General features: G+C 35.4%; 1 protein-coding gene across 3 annotated transcripts in view; it reads right to left on the bottom strand.

Annotated features, from left to right (window-relative positions):
* The window catches only part of LOC109070412 (pro-neuregulin-2, membrane-bound isoform-like), a 69,603-nt gene that overhangs the window by 29,614 nt on the left and 16,774 nt on the right, over positions 1-23,215 (bottom strand). For 2 of the 3 annotated variants that reach the window (XM_042738027.1, XM_042738028.1), the window contains exons 2-3: positions 8,955-9,117; positions 5,516-5,634 (exon numbers count right to left, since the gene is read on the bottom strand). In XM_042738027.1, the coding sequence (XP_042593961.1) occupies positions 5,516-5,634; positions 8,955-9,117 (282 nt within the window). Of the gene's footprint in view, positions 1-5,515; positions 5,635-8,954; positions 9,118-20,230; positions 20,809-23,215 lie in introns of those variants that run through there. The other variant, XM_042738029.1, reaches the window with a different exon arrangement.

Here is a 23,215-nt window from a genome sequence, read left to right on the forward strand (position 1 = left end):
ACAGCTGCCATAAAAGTTGCTAGGCAATTCAATCAAAAGTACAAAGGCGGTGCTCTGATATACAACATTGAAGTTACATAAACATGATGAGATTTTGCCAAAACTATTTGCTCTGGAACAAAAAATAGATTAATGAGACCAAAGACTGCCCGTTAGTTTTACCCAAAACTAAATATATCTCATGTTTAACCACTATAGAGACATCAGAGCCAGCGGTAAATTTCTAGTAGAGATCTGGCCAAGGTGAGGTGCTCTCTTCACGGGTTTATGAGCGCAAAACAGCTGCTGGAGCACAAGTCTCTGAAAACGTTAAAGCAAATTTTCAAAGCGACGTGAGATTTATTAACAAATCACATATCTGAAGTCCAAACAAGTACATTCTCACCTAAAAAATCTCTTAAAATTACATTTTGTGACACAAAAACAGTATTCTTAAATTATAGTGGATTAGGGTGGCCATGACACTCGCTGTGAGAAATACGGCAAAAAGAAAAAAAGAAGAAAAAAAATGTTCAACTAAATACTAAAAAAATGTAAAAAAAAAACAAAAACAAAAAAAACAGCATATACATATATACATAAAATGACAGGGATATTTTTTTTAAAACAAAATATAAAAAAAAAACAAAAAAACAACAATAGCAAACCTATACTTATTAGCTGGAAAACTCAAGGGCTTTTGTGAAAACTATAGCTCATACTTCTGCATTTCTGTATTCCCACACTATTTGTTTATACCGCAAAGACAGCCAACATTTATTACAAGTGGTGAATTACCCCTTTAAACATGTGCACTGGGGTCATGTGACAATGTAGCATACAGCTTGCACCATTTAACATACATTGTGTATAGCATGCTATTTCATGACTATTTGTGAGCAGCAGACAGTAAACAGTACATACTGTGCAGCTGGAGTAAGCAGCACACTAGTACTTCACTGTGAACACAGGCAGAAGTTGACAGACGCTGGGCAGGGTTGGAGGCAGAGCAGCATGCGCAGGAGTGTGTTTTATGTCTGTGTTTGCGTCAGACTCATTAAGATGAAGGCAGCAGTGCTGAGCTCTGGACGGAGGACTCATTCCTCATTTATCTCAACAGTAACACTGGATCCAGAATCATCAATTTAACATGACCTGTGTCCATGTGCCTTTGTGAGATGCGCTCATTCATACAAATGTGAGGCAGCACGATACAAAATCTGCAATGCACTTTTATTTCCCTTATATGTTTTTCTGAGTTAAAATAATTATTGCAGAATAACAGAGACTGAGATTTGATTGGATAGTGACTGATAGTTTGTCATATTGTTAGTTTATAAAACTCTCTGACTGTCTATTATTTCAGAGACAGAAAATGTTATTGTATTGTGATAAGATTATGATTAAGATTATGAAAACTTCATCTCTTTAAAATAATGTGCTCTGATGAATCATGCAAAATAAGGCCATTTGCTAAAATAATAGTTCACCCTAAAATTAAATGTAATTTACTTGCCCTCATCACTCCAAACCTGTATGATTTTTGTGGAAGAAAAAAATTGAATGTTATTGTTTTCCCCTTACAAATAAAGTATCTAAAAATCTTACTGACCCCAAAACTTTTGGACTGTAGTGTAGTGGTTTTATTTTTATGAGAGAGAGAGAACTATGGAGAGGACAGAATTATCAGTGAACAACAACTTAAATTTGTGCACAAAATTATTTAAAGATTTGGAATATAGCATATGACCCATATGGACCATTTATAGCACATTCTGCCTCACATCTCCAAATGTGTTCCTCAGAAGAATGAAAGGCTTTGAAACAACATGATGATGAGTAAATAATGACAGAACTTTTAATTTATGGGTGCACTGTTCTTTTAATTGCACAAACAGGGTCAACTGTGGTGTGTGTATTTTGCGTTAAGTATACTTGGCTCTTGTATCTGACAGGCTCTTGGCATTGCAGCTGAAGAATTCAGCGGCCAGAGTCCAGCTGGGTCTCACATCACACACAAAAATATACACAAAGATGTAAACACACTCCTCCTAAATGACCCATCGTCAAGGACGTTCTGCTTTAGCCATCGCAGTTGTTTTAAGACTGTTTTAAGACTCACACAAGCACACACATTTACTCTATGCTCTCAAATACTGCAGAGCTTTACCCTGGTGACCCCCCATATGTCCACTAGAGCATCTCTCTCTTTCTCTTTTTCTCTCGGTTGTCTGTGCTGTTATATATAGCTGATATCTGTGCACTTATGGACTGAAATGCTTGCTGTTCCTGGAATGCAGAATCTGCCAAAATGACACAGTTTATCTTCATTAAGCACAGAGAGTTATCTGCAGACTTCCACCGAACACACACACACACACACACACACACACACACACACACACACACACACACACACACACACACACACACACACACACACACACACACACTCACAGACACAGAACATTTCCTCATTGACTCACAAACTCTCTAGACTTGCCTACAGCACATGTAAACACACCCTTTCTCTTTATCTCTCACACATACATCCTGAATGGACCTTTTTACCTTTCACAGTGACTTGACCCTTCGCAAAGACCCGCCCCCTTCGTTATTGTTGCTATGTCCGACAAGCCATGCCGCTCTCACACTACACATTATGTTCTCAAGCAGTGAAAAATACATCGTGCAGCAAAGTGGAAACTGACAGTGTACCTTTAGGTAGGAAACAAAGTCTACGTTTTTAAATTTGGTAATTGTTTTTTAGAAATTCAAACAATTAACTGTTTTTTGGCTCTTCAGTGTCCCCTGATAGATCACTGTAGCACCTCAGTTCAAGCTGCACATGAACCAATCATCTATTCCTCTTTACTAGTTATAGCATGAAATAAACATAAATGAACATCAGAAGGTATCTTTTTTCAGCAGCAGAAAGATGTCAATACACAAATTTTCCTGTCTGATTTGTCTGCTGGACAGAAATGGCAGATTTGGCATTATGATTGGCCAGATCGCCTGTCAATCAAACTCCATGTGTAAACTTTGTGAGAATTCTGACTTTTTCTTTGAATTCTGAGTTTATAGCTTGCAATTCAGATTTTTTTCTCAGAATTGTGAGGAAAAAAAGTCCAAGTTGTGTGATAAAAAGTTGCAAATACAGTTTTTCTTTATTTTTTGTTCAATTGCGGAAATTGGCTTCTATAATTTATTCATTCACTTGATCAATAATTTTAAAAATAAATTTAAGAGTTTGCACTTCCTTGTTCAAATCAATCTATGGATTTCCATACTTTTTTGTTAGCTGAACCCCTTTGAACTCATTTTTTTCATGACATGTTTTAGCAAGTGTTTTCTATTGATATTTTTTTTTTTTTTTTTCATTTAATATTTTTATGGTTTATTAATTTTTAGCATCAAATCAAAAATCAAATCATAGAAAAGCCAAAATCCTAAACAAATCAACCAATCCCCAATTCACTCTCATTTGTGACCCTGGACCACAAAACCAGTCTTAAGTCGCTGGGGTATATTTGTAGCAATAGCCAACAATACATTGTACAGGTCAAAATTGCAGATTTTTCTTTTGTGTCAAAAATCATTAGGATATTAAGTAAAGATCATGTAACCATGAAGATATTTGTCATTTCCTACCGTAAATATATCAAACCTTAATTTTTGGATTAGTAATATGCATCGCTAAGGACTTCATTTGGACAACTTTAAAGGCGATTTTCTCAATATTTAGATTTTTTTGCACCCTCAGATTCCAGATATTCAAATAGTTGTATCTCAACCAAATATTGTCCTATTGACCTAACAAACCATACATCGATGGAATCCTTATTTATTCAGTTTTCAGATGATGTATAAATTTCAATTTTGACACTAAAGACTAGTTTTGTGGTCAAGGGTCACATTTATTCATTGGTTTGTTTCAATCATTTATTCAACTCGTCTCACTGTAACAAAAAAAAGCCTGAACTTTGATCACTTATTTAATTAATTTATACATTTATTCACTCATTCATTCAGTCATTCATTCAAATACTGTTGATTTACCTTGTTGTACAATCACAATAAGGAACTTAAATCTTTCATTGATTGTTCATTTATTATCCTGTCCACTAAATCTTCATTTACATACATATTCATTCAGAATTCATTAGCTGCACATTTTGGGGGAAAAAATCTAATTGCTCATAAAAAAAAAAAAAAAAAAAAAAAAAAAAAAAGGAAATTCACAATAAAAATAAAAAAAAAACATAGTTTTTATAAGCTGTGCTTGTTTGTAGGGCTTCACAATTTGGCTAAAAATGTATTTGTATTTTATTTATATATATATATATGCGTGTATACACAAACACACATACATACAATCCCTAATTTATTCTATCGATTCCTTTACTCATTCTTTTGTTCATTTATTCTTTTATCATATATTCATTCTCTCAGTCATTCGTTCATTCTTTGTGTCCATGAAACTCTGCTGACACATCAGATAATGGAGGGATTTGGTGGAGAGCTAGAGGACAAAGTTGAGAGAGAGAGAAAGACCCTATATCTCAAACCACTCAACCATTACTACCCTTAAGATGGGCTGGATGGAGCTCACATCAGTTACACACACACACACACACACACACACACACACACACACACACACACACACACACACACACCACACACACACACACACACGCACACGCACACACACACACACACACACACACACACACACACACACACACACACACACACACTAACGGCACATCAAACGCCTCCGGCTGATGTGATATACTCCAGAGACTGAAGCATGTGGGGAGATCAGTGAGTAAAGCAGCAGATGAGAGAGGTGTGTTCTCCACAATAACACCCAAACTCACAAAACAGACATGAATGCTGCCTGAAATCCTCACATCCAAATAGCTGTGTGCTGTTACATTTCTACAGCCTAAAGGCCAATAAAACAGGCAAAACAATCCTATAGACTTACTGTCCATTGAAGGATGGATCCAAGCCATATTATAGAGGGTTGGACTCTTTTGACTTGAAACCAACTAGCAGTTACCCAAAAAGAAATGCTGTTCTTATTGCATTTATTGCCCTCAGTAGTGTGCTTTTAAATGAAGGTATCAGATCTTATCAGAGTAGATAAAACAAATCTGAAATAGTTGTGTAACATAATGCTTGTAAAAAGCATGTTTGCACAGACAAACTTTTCACTGATTTTTTTAGAGTCATAAATGCAATCCAATACTTAGGCCAAATGATAAATTAAATAATAATCATTAGGTTCAATTTTTTTTAAATGAATTAAGTTCTGAATAGAACACCACTCACATATTTCTTCAGAATCTGCAACAGTCTAGTTTATCTGACCAGAGCCGTGTGCTTTCGCAGTACAGACATCTTACAAAGCACATCTGCTGTAAATATAAAGTACACACAGAAAAATCGGCCCCGTGATGAGCAGGTGCGCTGGTCCCCTGTCACTCTCAGCCATTTGCAAAGAGGGAAATAAAGGAGCTCTTACTGCTTTGGACGCTGACATAGCTGGTGGCGTTTTCTCTGCCCAGTGAGTTCTCCGCCACACAGGTGTAGTTCCCAGAATCCTCCAATCTCACTCTGCTGATGTGAAGCTTTGAGTTTTTCCTGCACAAAGCAACCAAGACACAAAGAAAGAAGAAATTGAGAAAAACGCCAGGGTATATGAGGGCAGAAATTTAAAGAGAGACAAAAAAGTCAGATGAGAAAGGGGAAGAAAAAAAACACATTGGTAGAGACTTTGTAGAGAGTAGAGAATTTGTGTATGTGCAAATGTAGAAGAACATTGCTATCAAGCAATCAGACTGTAGGATCATATGCTGCGTTCCAACTTTAAAGTCAGAATTTCCAACACTCTATTCGGAAAAGTGCAATGAAATGGCACTTGCACTTTGGAAACTGTTGCAGAAATCTCAACAATTTTGCCAAGATGAGCTCACATAATCATCCCAGCACAGAAAACCATTTAATAATAAGCACAGTTGTGACATCACATGACATAAAACTTGTAAAACATGTAACAAGCAAAGGTTTGAATAGACAATTGTATAAAATATGATAAATTGTTGTCGCTGCGTGCCAAATGTATCATTAACATTTTTTGTCAGAGCATTGGACAATAAAATATCTTTACATTTTCATTTCCATTCAAAAGAATTCATTTTTAAGAATTAAATATCTTTAATAAGAATTAAATATCTTTACATTTTCATTTCTATTCAAAACCATTCATTTTTAAGAATTAATTTTTTATTCAGCAAGGATGCATTACATTGATACATTACATGACAGTAAATACATTTATAATGTTAAAAAAAGTAACAACATAAAAAAAAAAAGCTGTTTTTAACAACCTTACTATTCAAAAAATAATAAAAAAAAAAAAGTCCTCATTCAATAATAAAAAAAAAAAATAAATCTTCCTTCAGCATATAAGAACGATTTCTGAAGGATCATGTGACACTGAAGACATGAGTAATGATGCTGAAAATTCAGCTTTGGCATCACAGGAATAAATTACATTTTAAAATATATTCAAATACAAAACAATTCTTTTAAATTGTAATATTACTGTTTTGTTGTTGTTGTTGTTTTTTTACTGTGTTTTGCTTAAATGCAGCCTCGATGAGCATAAGACGTTTTTTTTTTTAAACATTAAAAAATCTTACAAACATCAAACTCAAAGGTCTGTATGGCTGGAATCAGAGATACAGAGTCTGACTTTGGGCTAGGATTAGACTTAGACCTGATTTTTGATAGGAATGTTGTTCCAGGACCAACAAAGGATGTCGGTCCAGGAATATGTCCTACTTGGCTTCATCATATCATGCGTGGGGTCTCTTGTGGTGTCAATTTGATACTTGCATTGTCTCTCTGGCCTTCTTCTCAGGTCAGCATGTGGACAGCTCATTAGAGGAGCAAAGCTCTTGAAGGATCTCGCTCTGGAGCTGAACGCAGAGAAAATGGCAGCTGCACGTATCATCATCTGTCCTTACTTTACCTCCATCATTATTAAACCATCCCTGTCCATGTTGTCAGCTCTTTCACTCACAGTTCATCGGCGTAAGTGTGTGTACGGATGTGAGCGCATGTCTCCGTGACTGTGAATCTGCAGTTTCAGCACACACACATTTGCAAAATTACACAAGGGGCCAGTGAACAGGCAATCTTGTTAGAGTGATCTGCTTTCTGTGGAAACGTGCACCTCAGCACTTTTTCTCAGAGAACAGAAGAGGACTGTCGCGTTACGGAATGCCCTGAATTCTCCCGTATGTTTCTTTCCCTGCGGTCCCGGCATACTGAGCAGCTACATACGGACTGACTGTGACATACGGACTGAATATACAGCTCCATGTGCACTATTGATTTGTGTTACAAATGGCTGAATGACATTGATGCAATGTTACTGCAACATGTACAGCTCAGCAGCTTTTTATTAGATCGTTAATCCCGTTTTAAGAAACGCAGCTTTCCCATATATTAAGATATTTGCATGATTATGCAATTCTCACTGAAGACTAATTTATTTAGACCCCAAGCGTATATAAACTTAGTCTTATGGTTTTTTTTTTTTATTCCTTTCTCCTCCTACAGACGCCACTGAGGGAGAAAGTATTGCGTGTTTGGGCCCACACACTCTCCCCTCAGATGCGCCGACAACCCACGGTCCCATTGCCAGAGTAAAGCAATGAAGGGGAAGTTACTCACAATTCATTTATGGAGCTTCCTTAAGATAGTTGACCAGAGCTTGGAGTTCCACATTACTTATTCTGACCGAAGAGGAATAGTTCAGCCAAAAATATAAATTTTAATATCATTTACTCAATATCTTTCAAACCCGTATGACTTTTTTTCTCTCGACATAAACATAAAATTACAGCCTCCAAGTTACACTAGTGTTCAATAGTTTTGATTTAAAAAAAAAAAAACTTCTATTCAGCAAGGAAATGTTACGCTGATGAAAAATGATAGTAAAGACATTTATTATGTTACTCATTATGTTACAGCTTTTAATAAAGTCTGTTCTTTTAAACTTTTTATTTATCAAAGAATCCTGATAAAATATTAGGCAACACAATTGTTTTCAACACTGATAACAATAAGAAATATTTCTTAAAGCACCAAGTCAGGATATTAAAATGATTTCTGAAGGATCATGTGACACTGAAGACTGGAGTAATGATGCTGAAAATACAGCTTTACATCACATGAATAAATTACATTTTAATATATATTCAAATAGAAAACACTTCTTTTTGATTGTAATATTATTTTAGAAAATTACTGTTTTGACTGTTTTTTTTTTAATTTCTTTCAAAAATGTAAGAAAATCTTAATCACAAACAAACATGTGAGTTCTTTTCAAATTTATGTGAATTTACATATTCAATAATTTTGTACTTTCCCGTGAATATGACATGATGAAATATTGACTAAATGAAAGAATATTTGTATATTACAATATGAGAAACTGCAAATGAGATTTGAGCACTGTAACAGAAGGGTCAAAATATATCTTACATTTCTGTCTGTTTCTCATACAAATCTATCAAATATCTTCTGAAGATTTAGACATTTGGACCATTTTTTGGAAAGATTCAGATGTTTTTTTGGTACTGCTTTCATTATATCAGAAAGAGCAGCATGAAATTTCTTCATAATTTCATAAAGAAACAAAAATCTTCCAACATGAGAGCGAGTAAATGATGAAAGAGTTTTCATTTTGTGTGAACTTCTCCTTTAACAAGATGACTGCATCTCTCTCCCCTCTGAAAATCTCTGAGTCTATTTACAAACTGGGACAATCTTCTGCTTGAGTTGATGGGAGATGTATTTTTAATACCTCTGATGCCAAGAATAGTTCTGCCAACGTATGAGTAGTGTGTGTGTTTGCTTGTGTGTGTGTGTGTGTGTTTGGTGAGTCTTACTTGTTGGATTTGATTTTGACGTCTTTCCTCTTGCGGAGCTGGCTGCCATCTTTGTACCAGTTGAAGGAGGGGCTTGGGTTGCCCACAGCTTCACACTTGAGTGTCAACTTTTTACCTTCCAGGAGCCACTGAGAATCCATGGGCTTCACCTTCGGAGCTGATGCTACAGATGGAGAAAACAGACAGAGAGTGAGTGAGCAGATAAGAAAAGCAGGTTTGGCCAAAGGACAGAGAAAGCACACATTTTCTTCTCTTTAATACCTCAGTTGTTTCTCGTAGACAGCAATGAGCAATGCTTTCACTTTGATTTCCATTGATTTAAATAAAAACAACAGAACATATGATGTTGCAAAACATATTTGCTTGTTATTTTGGGGTGGTTATTCCTTACACCTTCAATTTACATGTTGCACACTCATCCCTTTTGCTGCTCTTTTTATTTATCCTAAGGAATTTTAGGAGAAACATTTGAGACGAAAAAAAGAAAAGAAATGAAACATAACTGGAGCAAACTAAGAGCAATACAGATTTCTTGGGGTGGAGGTGGGATTGACTGAGGTGACAAGTGGAGAAAAAAAGAGAGGTTACTGTAGAAAAAAGAGGGACAGATGGAGGGAGGAATGGATTTTGTCAAAGGAGGAAAGGAGAGAAAGAAGAAGGCATGACGGCTGAAAATGCAAGAAAGCTTGTTGAGAGACAGACGCAGATGGGAGGATGAAGAGAAGCAAATAGAAGAGTGGGAAAGCAGAAAGAAGTGAGAAACGAAAGAGTGTGTGAGAGATTAATGGGGCTCATCTTTCTGCAGTTTACCTCGCTAAAGTAATCCATCTAGCAATGAGAAACAAGCCCAATATTGTGAACTATGAGCAGTAATAAAAATACAGTACATTTAGTGCAACAAATAATGATTACAGTTCACACACACACACACACACACACACACACACACACACACACACACACACACACACACACACACACACACACACACACACACACAATAATAATGCTGCTACTACAGAGAGTTTGTTTTAATTTATACACCTCAAGGTTCATGTAAAAACCCTGACAAACCAAAAAGGACACCGAATTCAAAAGGAAACTTATGAAAATTATATTTGAAATCACAAACATAAAGCCAATTTTAATTTTTTTACATTTACGATATATATATATATTTTTACAATTTCCTGTCAAGTTTCCATTACTGTAATGCATTTGAATGTTTTACTTTTTTTGAAATTCTTATTTCTCCTAACACTCATTACTAAAATAACTTTTTTTATGCTTTTTATTTAAACCATCTTAAATTGTATTTTATTTAAACCAGTTTTAATGCTTTTTAGCTTAAATTAAAGACAATTAAAATATATAAACTATAAAAATATTATTATGTATAAATGCATACGATTTGAATAATATATTTTTTATTATTTACAATTTACATTTAAAATATTACAATATTATTTTTTTATAATTCAAGGATATATATTATTTATTATATATTATATTATATATTATTATATATATTATATACACTCATATGAAAAAGTTAGGACACCCAATTGAATTCCATGGTTTTCCTTATCAGGACATAATAAAAAAATAACTGGTTCTTTCCAGGTCTTAAAATTTGGAAAATAAAACCTCAGATGAACAACAACACACTGCACAGTGTCATTGTTTTTTTTTTACAAAAATAAAGCCAAAATGGAAAAGCCATGGGTGACACAACTAGGACACCCTTACTATAAACATAAGAATTAAGAGTGTAAGTAGCAATCAGGCACTGCTAATCGAATGCCTTTGATTAACTGATCATCAGCAAGTGTGAGCACCTCTATAAAAGCAGATGTTTTGGAAGTTTGCTGGTCTAGAGCCTTCAGGTGTGTGTTAATACAATGCCAAGGAGGTAAGACATCAGCAATGATCGTAGAGAAGCAATTGTTGCTGCCATCAATCTGGGAAGAATAATTTGGCCATTTCCAAACAATTTAAAGTTCATCATTCTACAGTGAGGGCAATTATTCATTCACAGATGGAAGACATTCAAAACAGACACCAATCCTCCCAGGAGCGGACGCCTCAGCAAATTCACCCCAAGATCAGACCGTGTAACGCTCAACAAGCATATCAGCACAAACAGCTCATACCAGAAGTCACACATGCTGGTGGAGGGCTGATGATTTTGGGCTTGTTTTGTAGCCACAGGACCTGGGCACTTCAGTCATCGAGTCGACTGTGAACTCCTCTGTATACCAAAGTATTCTGTCAAATGTGAGAACATCCATCCGACAGCTAAAGCTTGGCCAAGATTGGGTGATGCAACAGAACAATGATCCTAAGCACACCAGCAAATCCACAACAGAATGACTGAAAAGAAAAGAATCAAGGTTCTGCGAAAGCCCAGTTAAAGTCCAGACCTCATCCCGACTGAAATCATGTGGTGAGAGCTGTGCATAAACAAATACCCACAAACCTCGATAAACTGGAGCAATGTTGTAAAGAAGACTGGGCCAGAATTCTTCCAGAACGATGCGAGACTGATAAAGTCATACGATTACTTCAAGTTATTGCTGCTAAAAGTGGATCTACAGGCAACTGAATCATAGGGTGTCCTAACTCTGACACACACATAGCTTTTCCATCTTGGCTTTGTTTTTGTTAATAAAATAATGGCACAGTGTGATATGCCATGTGATATTGTTCATCTGAGGTTTTATTTCCAAATTTTAAGACTTTCCAAGGACCAGATAATTTTTTAATATCTCCTGATACAGAAAACCATGGAATTCAATAGGGTGTACAAACTTTTTCACATGACTGTACATTATAATATACAAGAAATACCTTATATATTATTTAAAGTTATATAATTTAAAACATTAAATAAAATATAAATGTAAAGTTTCATAAAAATATATGTCATTTTTATTTTAATCTTAATTGTCCTAAAATTGGCTTTCACTGTTTTATGCAAAATATGTTTTAACATTTCTTTCCTTTGATTTTGAGGTGAAATTCCAAAAATCTAATAATAATATTCCTGTAAGTGGAATCCTCATGAAACAAAGGACTTCAGGTACAGATTTGGATTGAACACAACGTTATAACAACGTTATAACGTTATAGCCGATTGTTCACTGTTTAACTGAGAGTGGCTCCATCTGTGGTTTTCTCCTTCTCTCTCTCTCTCTCTCTCTCTCTCTCTCTCTCTCTCTCTCTTCACAACAACAATACACTCCTTAAAAACAAACAAAAACACACACACACACTCTCTCTCTCTCTCTCTCTCTCTCGCTCACCCACTCTCTTTCAACACACACACACACAACACACACACACACACACACACACACACACACACACACTCTCTCTCTCTCTCTCTCTCTCTCTCTCGCTCACCCACTCTCTTTCATAGACACATACACTCCAAATGTTTAATACACACTTACACCTCTTGACTAAAACACACATACAGTCCTTATACAATTAATGCACATGTACGTACAGAAGCACTCACACACACATTTCACTTCTTATCACATGCTTGCACGTTGTAATTCTGCTCACGTGGATTCAGGAGCACAAGAGGAAACCTTTACATGTCCAAGAGAGACTTGCAGCTGATTGCTCTGTTAACAGAAACCCCAGAACACCCGCTCACAAACAGCAGAGTGAAAAACCTCATTCTGAGTGCATCCCATCAGTTTCACTCATCAATACCAGCCAATCTGCTGCCTCTGCAACTTTACCATGAATCTACCACCACTTTAGATCACTTCATTTGACCAGAGAGTGAAACCACTGTCGGAAATTTGATAACAGATAAAGACATACACACATTCTAAAGGATGTGGGTCATTTTTTCAATATTAAAACATAAAATAAAAAATAAATTAAGGCCACACTGAAATATATTTTTAAAAATTAATAAAAATAAAAGAATATAACAAAATGACTAAAACATAAACTTTAAATTAACTGAAAAAATAAAAATACAAGCTTTCAGTTCAAACAAATAATAAATACAACAGTAGATAAATACATCTAAAATAACACTGAGGTGATACCAATTTTTTTTGTATGTGTATCCCAATATGTTACATTAAGTACTTTACATTGCATGAAATGATTTAAATTTAAATAATATATAATACAAGTTGCATTAATTCGATGCACATTATTTTAAATAAATGATGTACTTGTTAACCTTCATCAAAATTAAAACTTGCTCTGCCTCTGAAACCATGCTTGTTTTTGAAAGACATCATCAAGTCCACTTATTTTTCAACCTCATACCATACAAACGACACTTTTCATCAATTCCAGATGGGAAAAAAATCATGTCCTTACATTTTTTCTCAAATGAATACCTTGTTTCCATCACATTACGTAGAAAAAAATGCTTGATTCTATGTTAACTTTGACGAAAATCTGCAGAAAAGATCTGGATATTCTCTCATTTTTATTTGTGATTTTTCCACTTTTTATTGAGAGGACCCCAACCAGACTCAAACAAACACGTGCACTACCCTTTACACCCCATCTACTACAGTTAGATTGTATATCAGGAGTTTCTTTTGTATAAATCACTAAACTATCAGCAACACAAAAAGTGGAAGTATTGGGGACAGGAGTCCAGAGGACGAAAGAATAGCAGGCGTCTCATGTTCATCATCGAGTTGATTTCTGCTTGATCAGTAAATCCAAGTATAAACACACTGGCACAAACGCACACACTGATAATAGTGACAGTGCACATGAAAGATGTCTTTTCTTCTTTCTGCTCAACGCTCCTTCCACTCGCTTTGATAGTCCTGGAAGTCTTTTATTAGAAATAGTATTTCTGTCCCTGTATCTTCTATGTCTTCCTTCTTTCACAGAAACAAGGCCTATGAGATGAAACTGACTGTTGCAGACTGGTTTCTGCAAATATTAAAGGAAAAGAGCTGTCTGTCCCTTTTAAAACTAGTTTAACTTCTTATCAAGCATGTGGACAAATAATCAAGATCTAAAACTGCATATGAAGCAGTTAACATTCATAAAACTGCAACATGTACACTACTGTTGAAAATGATAAGGTTGGTAAGTTTTTCTACTGAAAGAGGTCTCTTATGCACACCAGGGCTGCATTTAGTTGATCAAAAATACAGTAAAAACAGCTATATTCTGAAATAATATAACAATTTTGAAGAACAGTTTTCTATGTTAATATATTTTAAAATGTAATTTATTCCTGTTATAGCAAAGCTGAATTTTCAGCATCATTACTCCAGTCTTCAGTGTCACATAATCCTTCAGAAATCATTTTAATATGCTGATTTACTGCTGAAGAAACATTTCTGATTATCATCAATATATATATATATATATATATATATATATATATATGATTATTTTATTACAGTAATATAAAGCTAAAAAGAACATTTATTTCAAATAGATTGTATGACAATATAAAAGTTTTTACTGTTACTTTTGATCCATTTCTGAAACCTTGCTGAATAAAAGTATTGTCTTTGAAAAAAAAAATGAACTAAAACTTTTGAACAGTAGTATATTTAAACTAAAGAAAAAATTTTTTTTTTGTTTTTTTTTTTTGATATCTATTAAGTTTCAGTGAATGAAAGATTCCAATACCCCACTAAAGAAAAGGTTTTTTATTAGTCAATCAATCAATATATCAATATTTTCAATGACCAGTCTGAAATATTTAACATCCTTGTTGTCATATATCTCAACTTTTATTTTAGTTGAAAATCAGACATTGATAATGGTGGTAGAAAAATGGCTGGTACAAGGTTATTGTAAGAGTCTCTGACATCACCCAAGACAGAAGAGAGTGTGTGTGTGTGTGTGTGTTTGTTTGTGTGTATGTAAAGCTCCACAAGGTTGCAGTTGTGCATGAATGCTTTTGCTCAAATCAGCATTTTCTGATGGCACTGTAAAAAAAAATTTTTTTTTTTAAATTTTGGAAACTGACAATTAAATATTGACTCAAGAAATTGCTTTCAAATAATTATCCCCAAACAAAAAGATGCATTGGGGTAATTTTAGCGTATGGTCTAAAGGTAAAATAAAAAAAAATAGATTCACTGAACATATTAAATTGTGTTCAGCCAATTCATCAAGTAAAAGTGAAATATCTGTGTTTGCCGAACAAGCCTTGCGGAGAAAAAAAACCGCATGCGCATGCCAGACAGGCGCATGCACCTGAGAGAAACCGTTGGTATAGTGGATTCAAATGTATCTGCGCGGGAGAGTGAGGAGGACTGAGGAGTCGATGCTGAAGTACGACGACAGAAGTTCAGACATAATTTCCAAACAGATTTTTCTTCATTTAAGTTATGGTGAGTACTGAAAGATGTATTTATTAAGTCTTTGTTTACGTTAAACCGAGTGCAGGTCTCAATGTTTCAGCATAAAACCGTAAAACATGGGCATTAATGTTACACTACCGCGGCCATTACACTAGCATTGGGTAAGGTTAAACGAATTAACGACTCTCCGAATGTTTTAGGGACGGACTGGGGCTAAAAAATGGCCCTGGACTTTGACTAGGCCGAAGCTCTATTTCCGAACTTTTAATCAGAACGAAGACAGTCTATGAGATAAACACTGTCCCGAACTATGGCCCTCCGAACCATGCTCGGAACTTACTTTGTTAACCCCATCACTGCCGGTGCAAAACAAACAGCAATTTCACAACTATGAAGAGTCTGTGCGCTACAATATTTTCCATAGCCTACATAACATTGTATTTTGCAGAATAACAGTGAATTCACGCCTTGGTTTCATGATAGCCTTTTATAAACTAATTTAGCCCGATACTAATATCTCATTTACTATTTATTGAACTAAATAATTTGTCAAACTATATTGTGATTATGTTAAATGTATGAGACACTAGGTATTAGTTGTTTCTGTTATAACTTTTTTTTTCTCTCAATGTAGCCAAACATCGTAGGTCTGAGTTCAGGCTGCATAATTTACAAAGTGGTTGGCCATTTTGTGTTAACACCCGTTTGACACATACTCCGTCTGCAGTGCTTATGTGCGTGTTGCAGTACATGTATGGCAAGCTAAAAGGCTCAGAATTACGTAATGTTAATTAAATCACTATTTATTAATAGCAATCTGTTAATTAATAATTAAATACTGTTGGGTTTCTCACACAAACCGATCATTTCGTGTCAGATATCAATGTGTCAGTGACAGTATATCACATTTTACCTCAAATCAGCCGTCCCCACACCATCACTTCTGGTAAGTGAGGTCAAATTACACGATATGGCATAGAGATACGCACGAGAGATCACTTCCGCCGCTTGCATCCCATTGAGATACGCCATATTGTGTACATGACTTTGGAACAGAGTAGAGTTATAAATTATATTCAAATTAAATGCATATGTGGTGAAATTACTAGATTTACTAGAAATCAGATACATTTTAAATTAAAACTTACAACAGGCTTGAAAAAAAAACAGCCGATTCTCATCTTTTCTTTTGTTTTAAAATCTTTTTTACAAGAAATTCTGCAGGTCATAAAGAAATTAGTTTTTCCACCTCCAAGAAAGGATGAGTGCTAACCATTATGTCACTTTTTTTTTTACCAAAATGCCAGGTATAGTGTCGTTTTCCTTGCTTTATCCAAGGAAAAAAGCCATGTGTTGACTTTGAAACAGAGTAGAATAGACTTTAAATTATGTGGCATCTGTGGTGAAATTACTAGATGATTTCACGTCAATACATGTTTATTTTAATGCGAACAATGTGCTGTCACTTTAATTCAGTGGGTCCAGCACAGCAAAAAAATAGACTCAATGCGGAAGCGCCGCACTGCTGCAGACATACCGCACCTGGAACACACTGCCGGACCGCATCCGCTTGCAGTGTGAAAGCTCTAACCGGTTAACATACGCACTGCAAATGGAGTATGTGTGAAACGGGCATTAGTCTGGGAACCAGTTTTGCCAAACCCCTCCCTCAGAAAATCTCTACAAACTTGAACAAATTTTATTTTATATAATTTTACATCTAATTAATTTTTTCTCAAGATTTCTAACTCTTTTTTTTAAGATGTAACAGTAATTGATCAATATTACTCTGGTCTCTTTTGCCCTTTCAGCAGTGTGGACTTGACTATCACCAGCATGCTGCGTCACACAGTCCACAGTTTGCTATATTTTCCATTAGTTGCTGTACAGACTGCCTGACAACTTTTTCCCCATTTAGGTCTATCTTTAGAAAGCCTTTTTTATGCAAAAGTATCATCTTTCAGCTTTGTCATTTATTTATTTTGCAGGTTTAGAAGAAGTCCATGCAGTGCCGCTTCTGCAAGTTTTCATCACCTCACCAAGACCTAATTTTTCAAGCACTACAGAACTTGCCATTGGTCAGTTAACGCAACTTCCTTTCCATGTTTACACCTAGAATGTGTTTGCATTTTCAAGAAAATTGGAGCATTAAAAACACATTTGTGGAGGGTACATCCAAAGACTGGCAACAAGGGGAATACCACATTTTCTTGTGACAACTGTGATTTTAGGGACATGTTTTTAAAATAATTGTGGTTTTGTTAATGTAAGATCTAAGGTCTAATGAGTTTTTGTGTATCTTGGAATCCTGAATTGAAATGCATGATTTTTATCTACTAAGGTCTACTGTGCACAAATGTTCAATGTATTTACCATTTAAGGTATTTTCACAATACGTTGTAGATTTAATAAAATTGTATTAAATAAAATGTGGCAGTATGGCTTGAGTGTTTAATATATATATATTTTTTTTTTTTTGGGGCAACAGGGAATAAATCAATACAGTGAAGTTGCTTTACTAATATAAATTTACCAAAAAATACATTTTTAGTTTAGGTTAAACTAAAAGGAATGCTACTACACAATTTAAAATGTATAATTGGGCCAATAACATGGGTTGGTAAACTAATTTCTTTTCAATGTTTTAACAAATTATTTCTCATTGAGCCAATGTTAACAGACTATTAAAACAATTAAAAAAATAACAATTAGATTACCTCACTTGGGCCAATTGAAACAGAACAGCAGAATATGAATGCAGTGCGCAGTCTCTCCTTAAGCGTTTCATTTCCTCCCGTAGAAGCATTTTCTGATGGAGTTTTATCACCGACCACCCCTCTCTCTTTCTCCTTCAAGGTTCAAATGTACATCTGTCCAGTGGAGCACACACACACACACACACACACACACCCTGTCACACACACACATTATAAAGATGAAAACTGTGAAAATAAGCTGAATGAAGCCCAGACACTCATATGACACGGCACAGAAAACCATTGACACTCATTAACACCTGCATGCAAGAGCATTTACCATGAGCTTCACACACACATGAACCGGACAACTAACCGACTTTTTCTAAGCTATCGCTGGTAACCGTCACATAACCGCATCTCTCTTCCAGACGGCCCTCAGCTGGAATGAAACCAGAAAAGACACTTCAGGTTTTTATTAAAAACAAACCCATGGAGGCGAAACAGGGACTGTTAAACTTGTCCAGCAGTGGAGAGGAAATCTGAATCTGAAAACAAACCTGATGTTGCAAAACAAAAAAAAATATAAAAAAAACAACTATCCACCGGGACACTCGAAAGAAAGAAAACAAACACATACAAATAAATAAATCCTCACACACACAAAAAAAAATAAACAAACTAAAAAAATAAATAAAGCAAAATACAGTTTCTGGTTTGAGAAATATTTATTGAAATTTCCCATAATTTCCACTCCGAAATTTGATTGGATTAGCCAAATCTGATGTTGCAATATGAGTTTGCAACAGCTCTGTCCATAATCTGAAGAAAGAAGCATTTTGATGCCTACATCAACTTTTGACCTATACACATCCATGAAAAAGAATAGTTCACTTATATCCAAAACAACACTTTGAGATTACATAAACAAACTCTCATCACACACCCACAAAAATAAACCAAAAACATCCAAAAATAGTCAGTGTATAATCAACGGCTCATCCTGCACTCTCAGAAATAAAGGTACAACAGCTGTCACTAGGGTGGTACCTTTTCAAAATGTACATATTTGTACCTAAAGTGTTCATTTTGGTACCTTAAAGGTACATATTAGTACAAAAGTGTACCTTTTGAAAAGGTACTGCCCCAGTGACAGCATTTGTACCTTTATTTCTGAGAGTGTTTCTGAGCAAATACAATAATTTTTGTTCATGTTTTTCATGTTTATTTTGCCATAATAATCGTCTGACTGTACATTATCCCTTAAGTATATCAACAATTACTTCATTTGCACCCTTTTTTAAGTTAAATAAATGAATACTTTTATTCAGAAATTAAATTGATAAAAAATGCTGTTCCTTTTAACTTTATCTTTATTATAAAAGTTCAAAAGAAAAAAGTTAAACAACAACAACAAGAAGAAGATTTTTGTAGGATCATGTGACACTGAAGACTGGCATAATGATGATGAAAATTCAGCTTTGCATCACAGGAATAAATCACATTTTAACATCGAATAAAATAGGAAATGGTTATTTTAAATTGTTATAATATTTCAGAATATTTCTGTTTTTACTGTATTTTTAATCAAATAAATTTAGCCTTGGTGAGCACAAGAGTCTTTCAAAACCTTTAAAAAAATCTTCCAAAAAACTTCCAAACATTACTTCACATAAAACAGAAATTAATTAATCCAAGTTGCAAGAAAAATTTCTAAAGATAACTTTTCCCTAACAACAAATCTTACAGTGCGAAACGGCAGAATGTGACAGCGAATGCAGAGCTTGTGATCGAAAGTTTCCATAATTCTCTGGAAACAAGGTCAAATTTAGCATGCTTTAGACGGCTTGCAGTTCTCACTTCAGCTTCACGCCAGAGCTCAGATATCACACATCTTTACTCTTTCCTTCACACACACAAACACACTCCACTCATTCTCCACAGCTTGATGACAGTACTTGCACAGAGCAAAAAAAAAATCGGTATTTCTGTTGTGTTTTCCAGTAAAAATATCTAAACACTCTTAAAATGAGATAAATTGACTGGAGAAGCAAAGCTGCGCAATAAGACTTTCAAAGAATAAATCTTGAATGCCATCTTTGTCTTATTCCAAGCATAAATCTAACAAAATGTATGCTAAAAATATGAAAAAAAACAAGTATTGCATTGCTTCTCAAGTTTAGATATGTTAACTGTAAATCAAAACAGAACTACTGATTAATAAAATGATTTTTTTGCAGTGCACATGACATCTCACCACTCTTTTTTCCCTCTCGTGGTCCATCTTTCCTTCTCCTGTCACTCTTTCTCCTTTGCTGCTCTCTCTCTCTCATCCTCCTGCAGTTGTGGTAGCTGATCTCTCTCATGCTGAGACCGGATTATGAAGAGTAAGCTATGAAGACGGGACGCGAGCGTGTGTGTGTGTTTCCACATTATAACTGTGTAGGACAGTCCCACCCCTCATCACACTCAGCAGGGATACACCTACTGATGGGTGGGGAGTGTTGTGAGATTGTTGGAAAGAAGAGAAACAAGTTACAAGCTCACAAGAGAGGACAGAGTACTGAGAGTCAAACAGAGAAAGAGCGAGAAACAATAGAGCCAAGCTGCAGAGAGAATGAGAGTATGATAAGTAGACAAGGGAACATGGATGATAAGAGATAATTAGAGGGTCCATTAGATGTTTTTGTGCCTCAAGGGAAAGGAGCAGCCGAAACACCCTGTAGATGGATCTGAATCAGAGTCAAAACTAAATAACACACAAAATTGGGCTGGTAAAACTCACCGGTTCAGTAATTGAAGCTGGTAAGCAGGTTGCAGGTTTGAGCTGCTTAAGCATTGACCATGTAGGACGATAAGCTTAACTAGCTAAGAATTGTTGGTGCATAGTTATATTGGTTCAACCTTGCTAAAAGAAATATGAACAAATGACCTTGTACCAGCTTCAGGTGGTTAACAGATATTTCGGTTTGCAAAAACAAAAGGAAAAACTTAGGACAAATGTACAGCACCATGAAGAAACATTTAAAATGAAACATTTTTAAAGTTATTTCTTAAAAACTTCTAAATGACGTAAAACCAAAAAGAGACAAAATTTTTTGTTCAGCAAGGACAAATTTAATTGATCAAAAGTAACTGTAAAGACATACTGACCCCAAACCTTTGAATAATAACAACTCTCTAAAGCAATTTGTAATGGTTGAAACTTAGTTATGCATACGTTAATCCACATACTGTAAAACATTAGTCTCACTTTAAACTGACAATCCACACAACATTAAAGACTAAATAATAAACATTTTCTGCTGAATAATTCATGCAAGTTGTCACATTTCTACATTTAAACCCTATGCTGCATTTAACCTAAAGACTTCCATTACTGTGTCACTGTAGAATCACCATTCTATGTTATGAATAGAGATTAATCTGTATTCAACTCAAAACATTCCTTTAATTGGGTTTCGTTTAGACCAGCTACAATAAATAACCAAATTCATCTACTTAAAGGGGTCATGAACTGCCTCTTTTTGTACTGTTCTCCGAGGTCCACTTATAATTTTATCAAGATTTTTATATAAAAAAGCAATATTTTATAAGTAATAGGCTATTTTCTGTCCTGTTTTTGACCCCCCTCATCAGAACGCTCTATTTGAATAGACGTGGCGTATTGTTGAATTGGAAGTAAATGCCCGCTGCTATGATTGGCTAACAGTTGTGTATATTTGACAAATCCAACGGTAAACGAATCGGTAAAATGAAATGCACAAAGGACCAAGTTCTTACTGACGCGCGGTCTGGAACTTTCCTAATGTTGAGATCTGAAGAAAGGCAATGCAAAGACTATTTTTTCTACAACTTGGCACTGGACAGCGTTTTGTCTTTGGAGCATCTTTATCATTTGCGTAGACCTGCATTTGTCTCTCTCGTTATTTACACTACATGCGTGTAGTTTATATTTGTTCAGTACCTTTATATTATATGTTGGAAATCAATAAAAAAAAGTACACTACATGCGCGAATCGTTGGATGGGGCTAAGCAGGTAGTGATGTAGAAGCAGACGTTGATCTTCTTCTGTGGAGGCGGAGTTTATCCGCACTATTACTTTAAAGAGTGGCACATTCCACGATTTTAGAGTAACAACAATGTTTTCAGTTCTGAAACTAACAGGATGTTTTTATAGCACAGTGACATCTTGCATATCAAAATATCAAGGGAATTTTGATTCTCAGTCCATGACCCCTTTAAAAACCACATAGAACCAGCTACCAGATACCAAACCAGCTACCAATGCAACTGGATTTACAAGCAGGGACCAATACAAAACCATTAAAAGAGCTCTGTAGATCCTCACATGGTTTACAGTGTAGGTGTTGGTGTATCTGGCAGTACATCTGATCCTAACAGGCACACGGGCAGCAGGAAAGGCAGAGCGGCAGGACAGTGCTGCTTTAACCTAGAGACTGTGCGGAGGTCACCCTCATACATCTGTTACAAAAGCGGCCTATCCTCTGTAACCCTTAAACGACCTTGCAGAGACACATCTGTGATCTCATCTCCACTGCAGTCCTCATTACGTTCTGCAATTTAGCTATCAATTTCCATTAGTGTCTCATTGATCATCTCTCTCGCTCTTTTCCACAAAAGATGCAAACTACGGGTGGGAGAAGTAAACTAGCTGTCCAAAAAGGTCAACTAGTGAGTTTATCAAGATATTTTCATATTTTCTTCAACTTTAACATTTAGCGATGGTGCTTAAAATGGGATGTTATTTAAACATACAACTTTTCAGGGAAGGGTTTAAGTGTCCTGCACATCAATAATGCTACAGTACTTGGTAAGATGGTACAGGTCAAAATGTAACTGAATATCGCTGAACAAAACAAACATCACATTAAGGATTTGTGATAATTCAGACTGTTTTTCATCTTAGAAATTTGAGAAACACACAGTGATGTAGCAGCCAAGTGTGATCTGTTTACATATTTGATACAGTGAGTTGTTTAGATTTCCACACTTCTATCACCAGAAAAGTTTCTGTCTCCTGAGATCCTCTTTCTCTCTTCTTCCTTCAGTCTAGGAAGAAAAGACCTGGGCCATACTGACACTAATACTTTGGATGAAGTGAAACTCACCCAAGTGTGCATGCAAGTGTGCACACACACACACACACACACACACACGGTTGCTTACACACATACACAATTGATGTACACACTCGTTCTCTCAGAGGAAACAGAAAGA

Source organism: Cyprinus carpio, chromosome B14 (genome assembly GCF_018340385.1).
Source record: "Cyprinus carpio isolate SPL01 chromosome B14, ASM1834038v1, whole genome shotgun sequence".
Taxonomy (NCBI): Eukaryota; Metazoa; Chordata; class Actinopteri; order Cypriniformes; family Cyprinidae; genus Cyprinus; species Cyprinus carpio.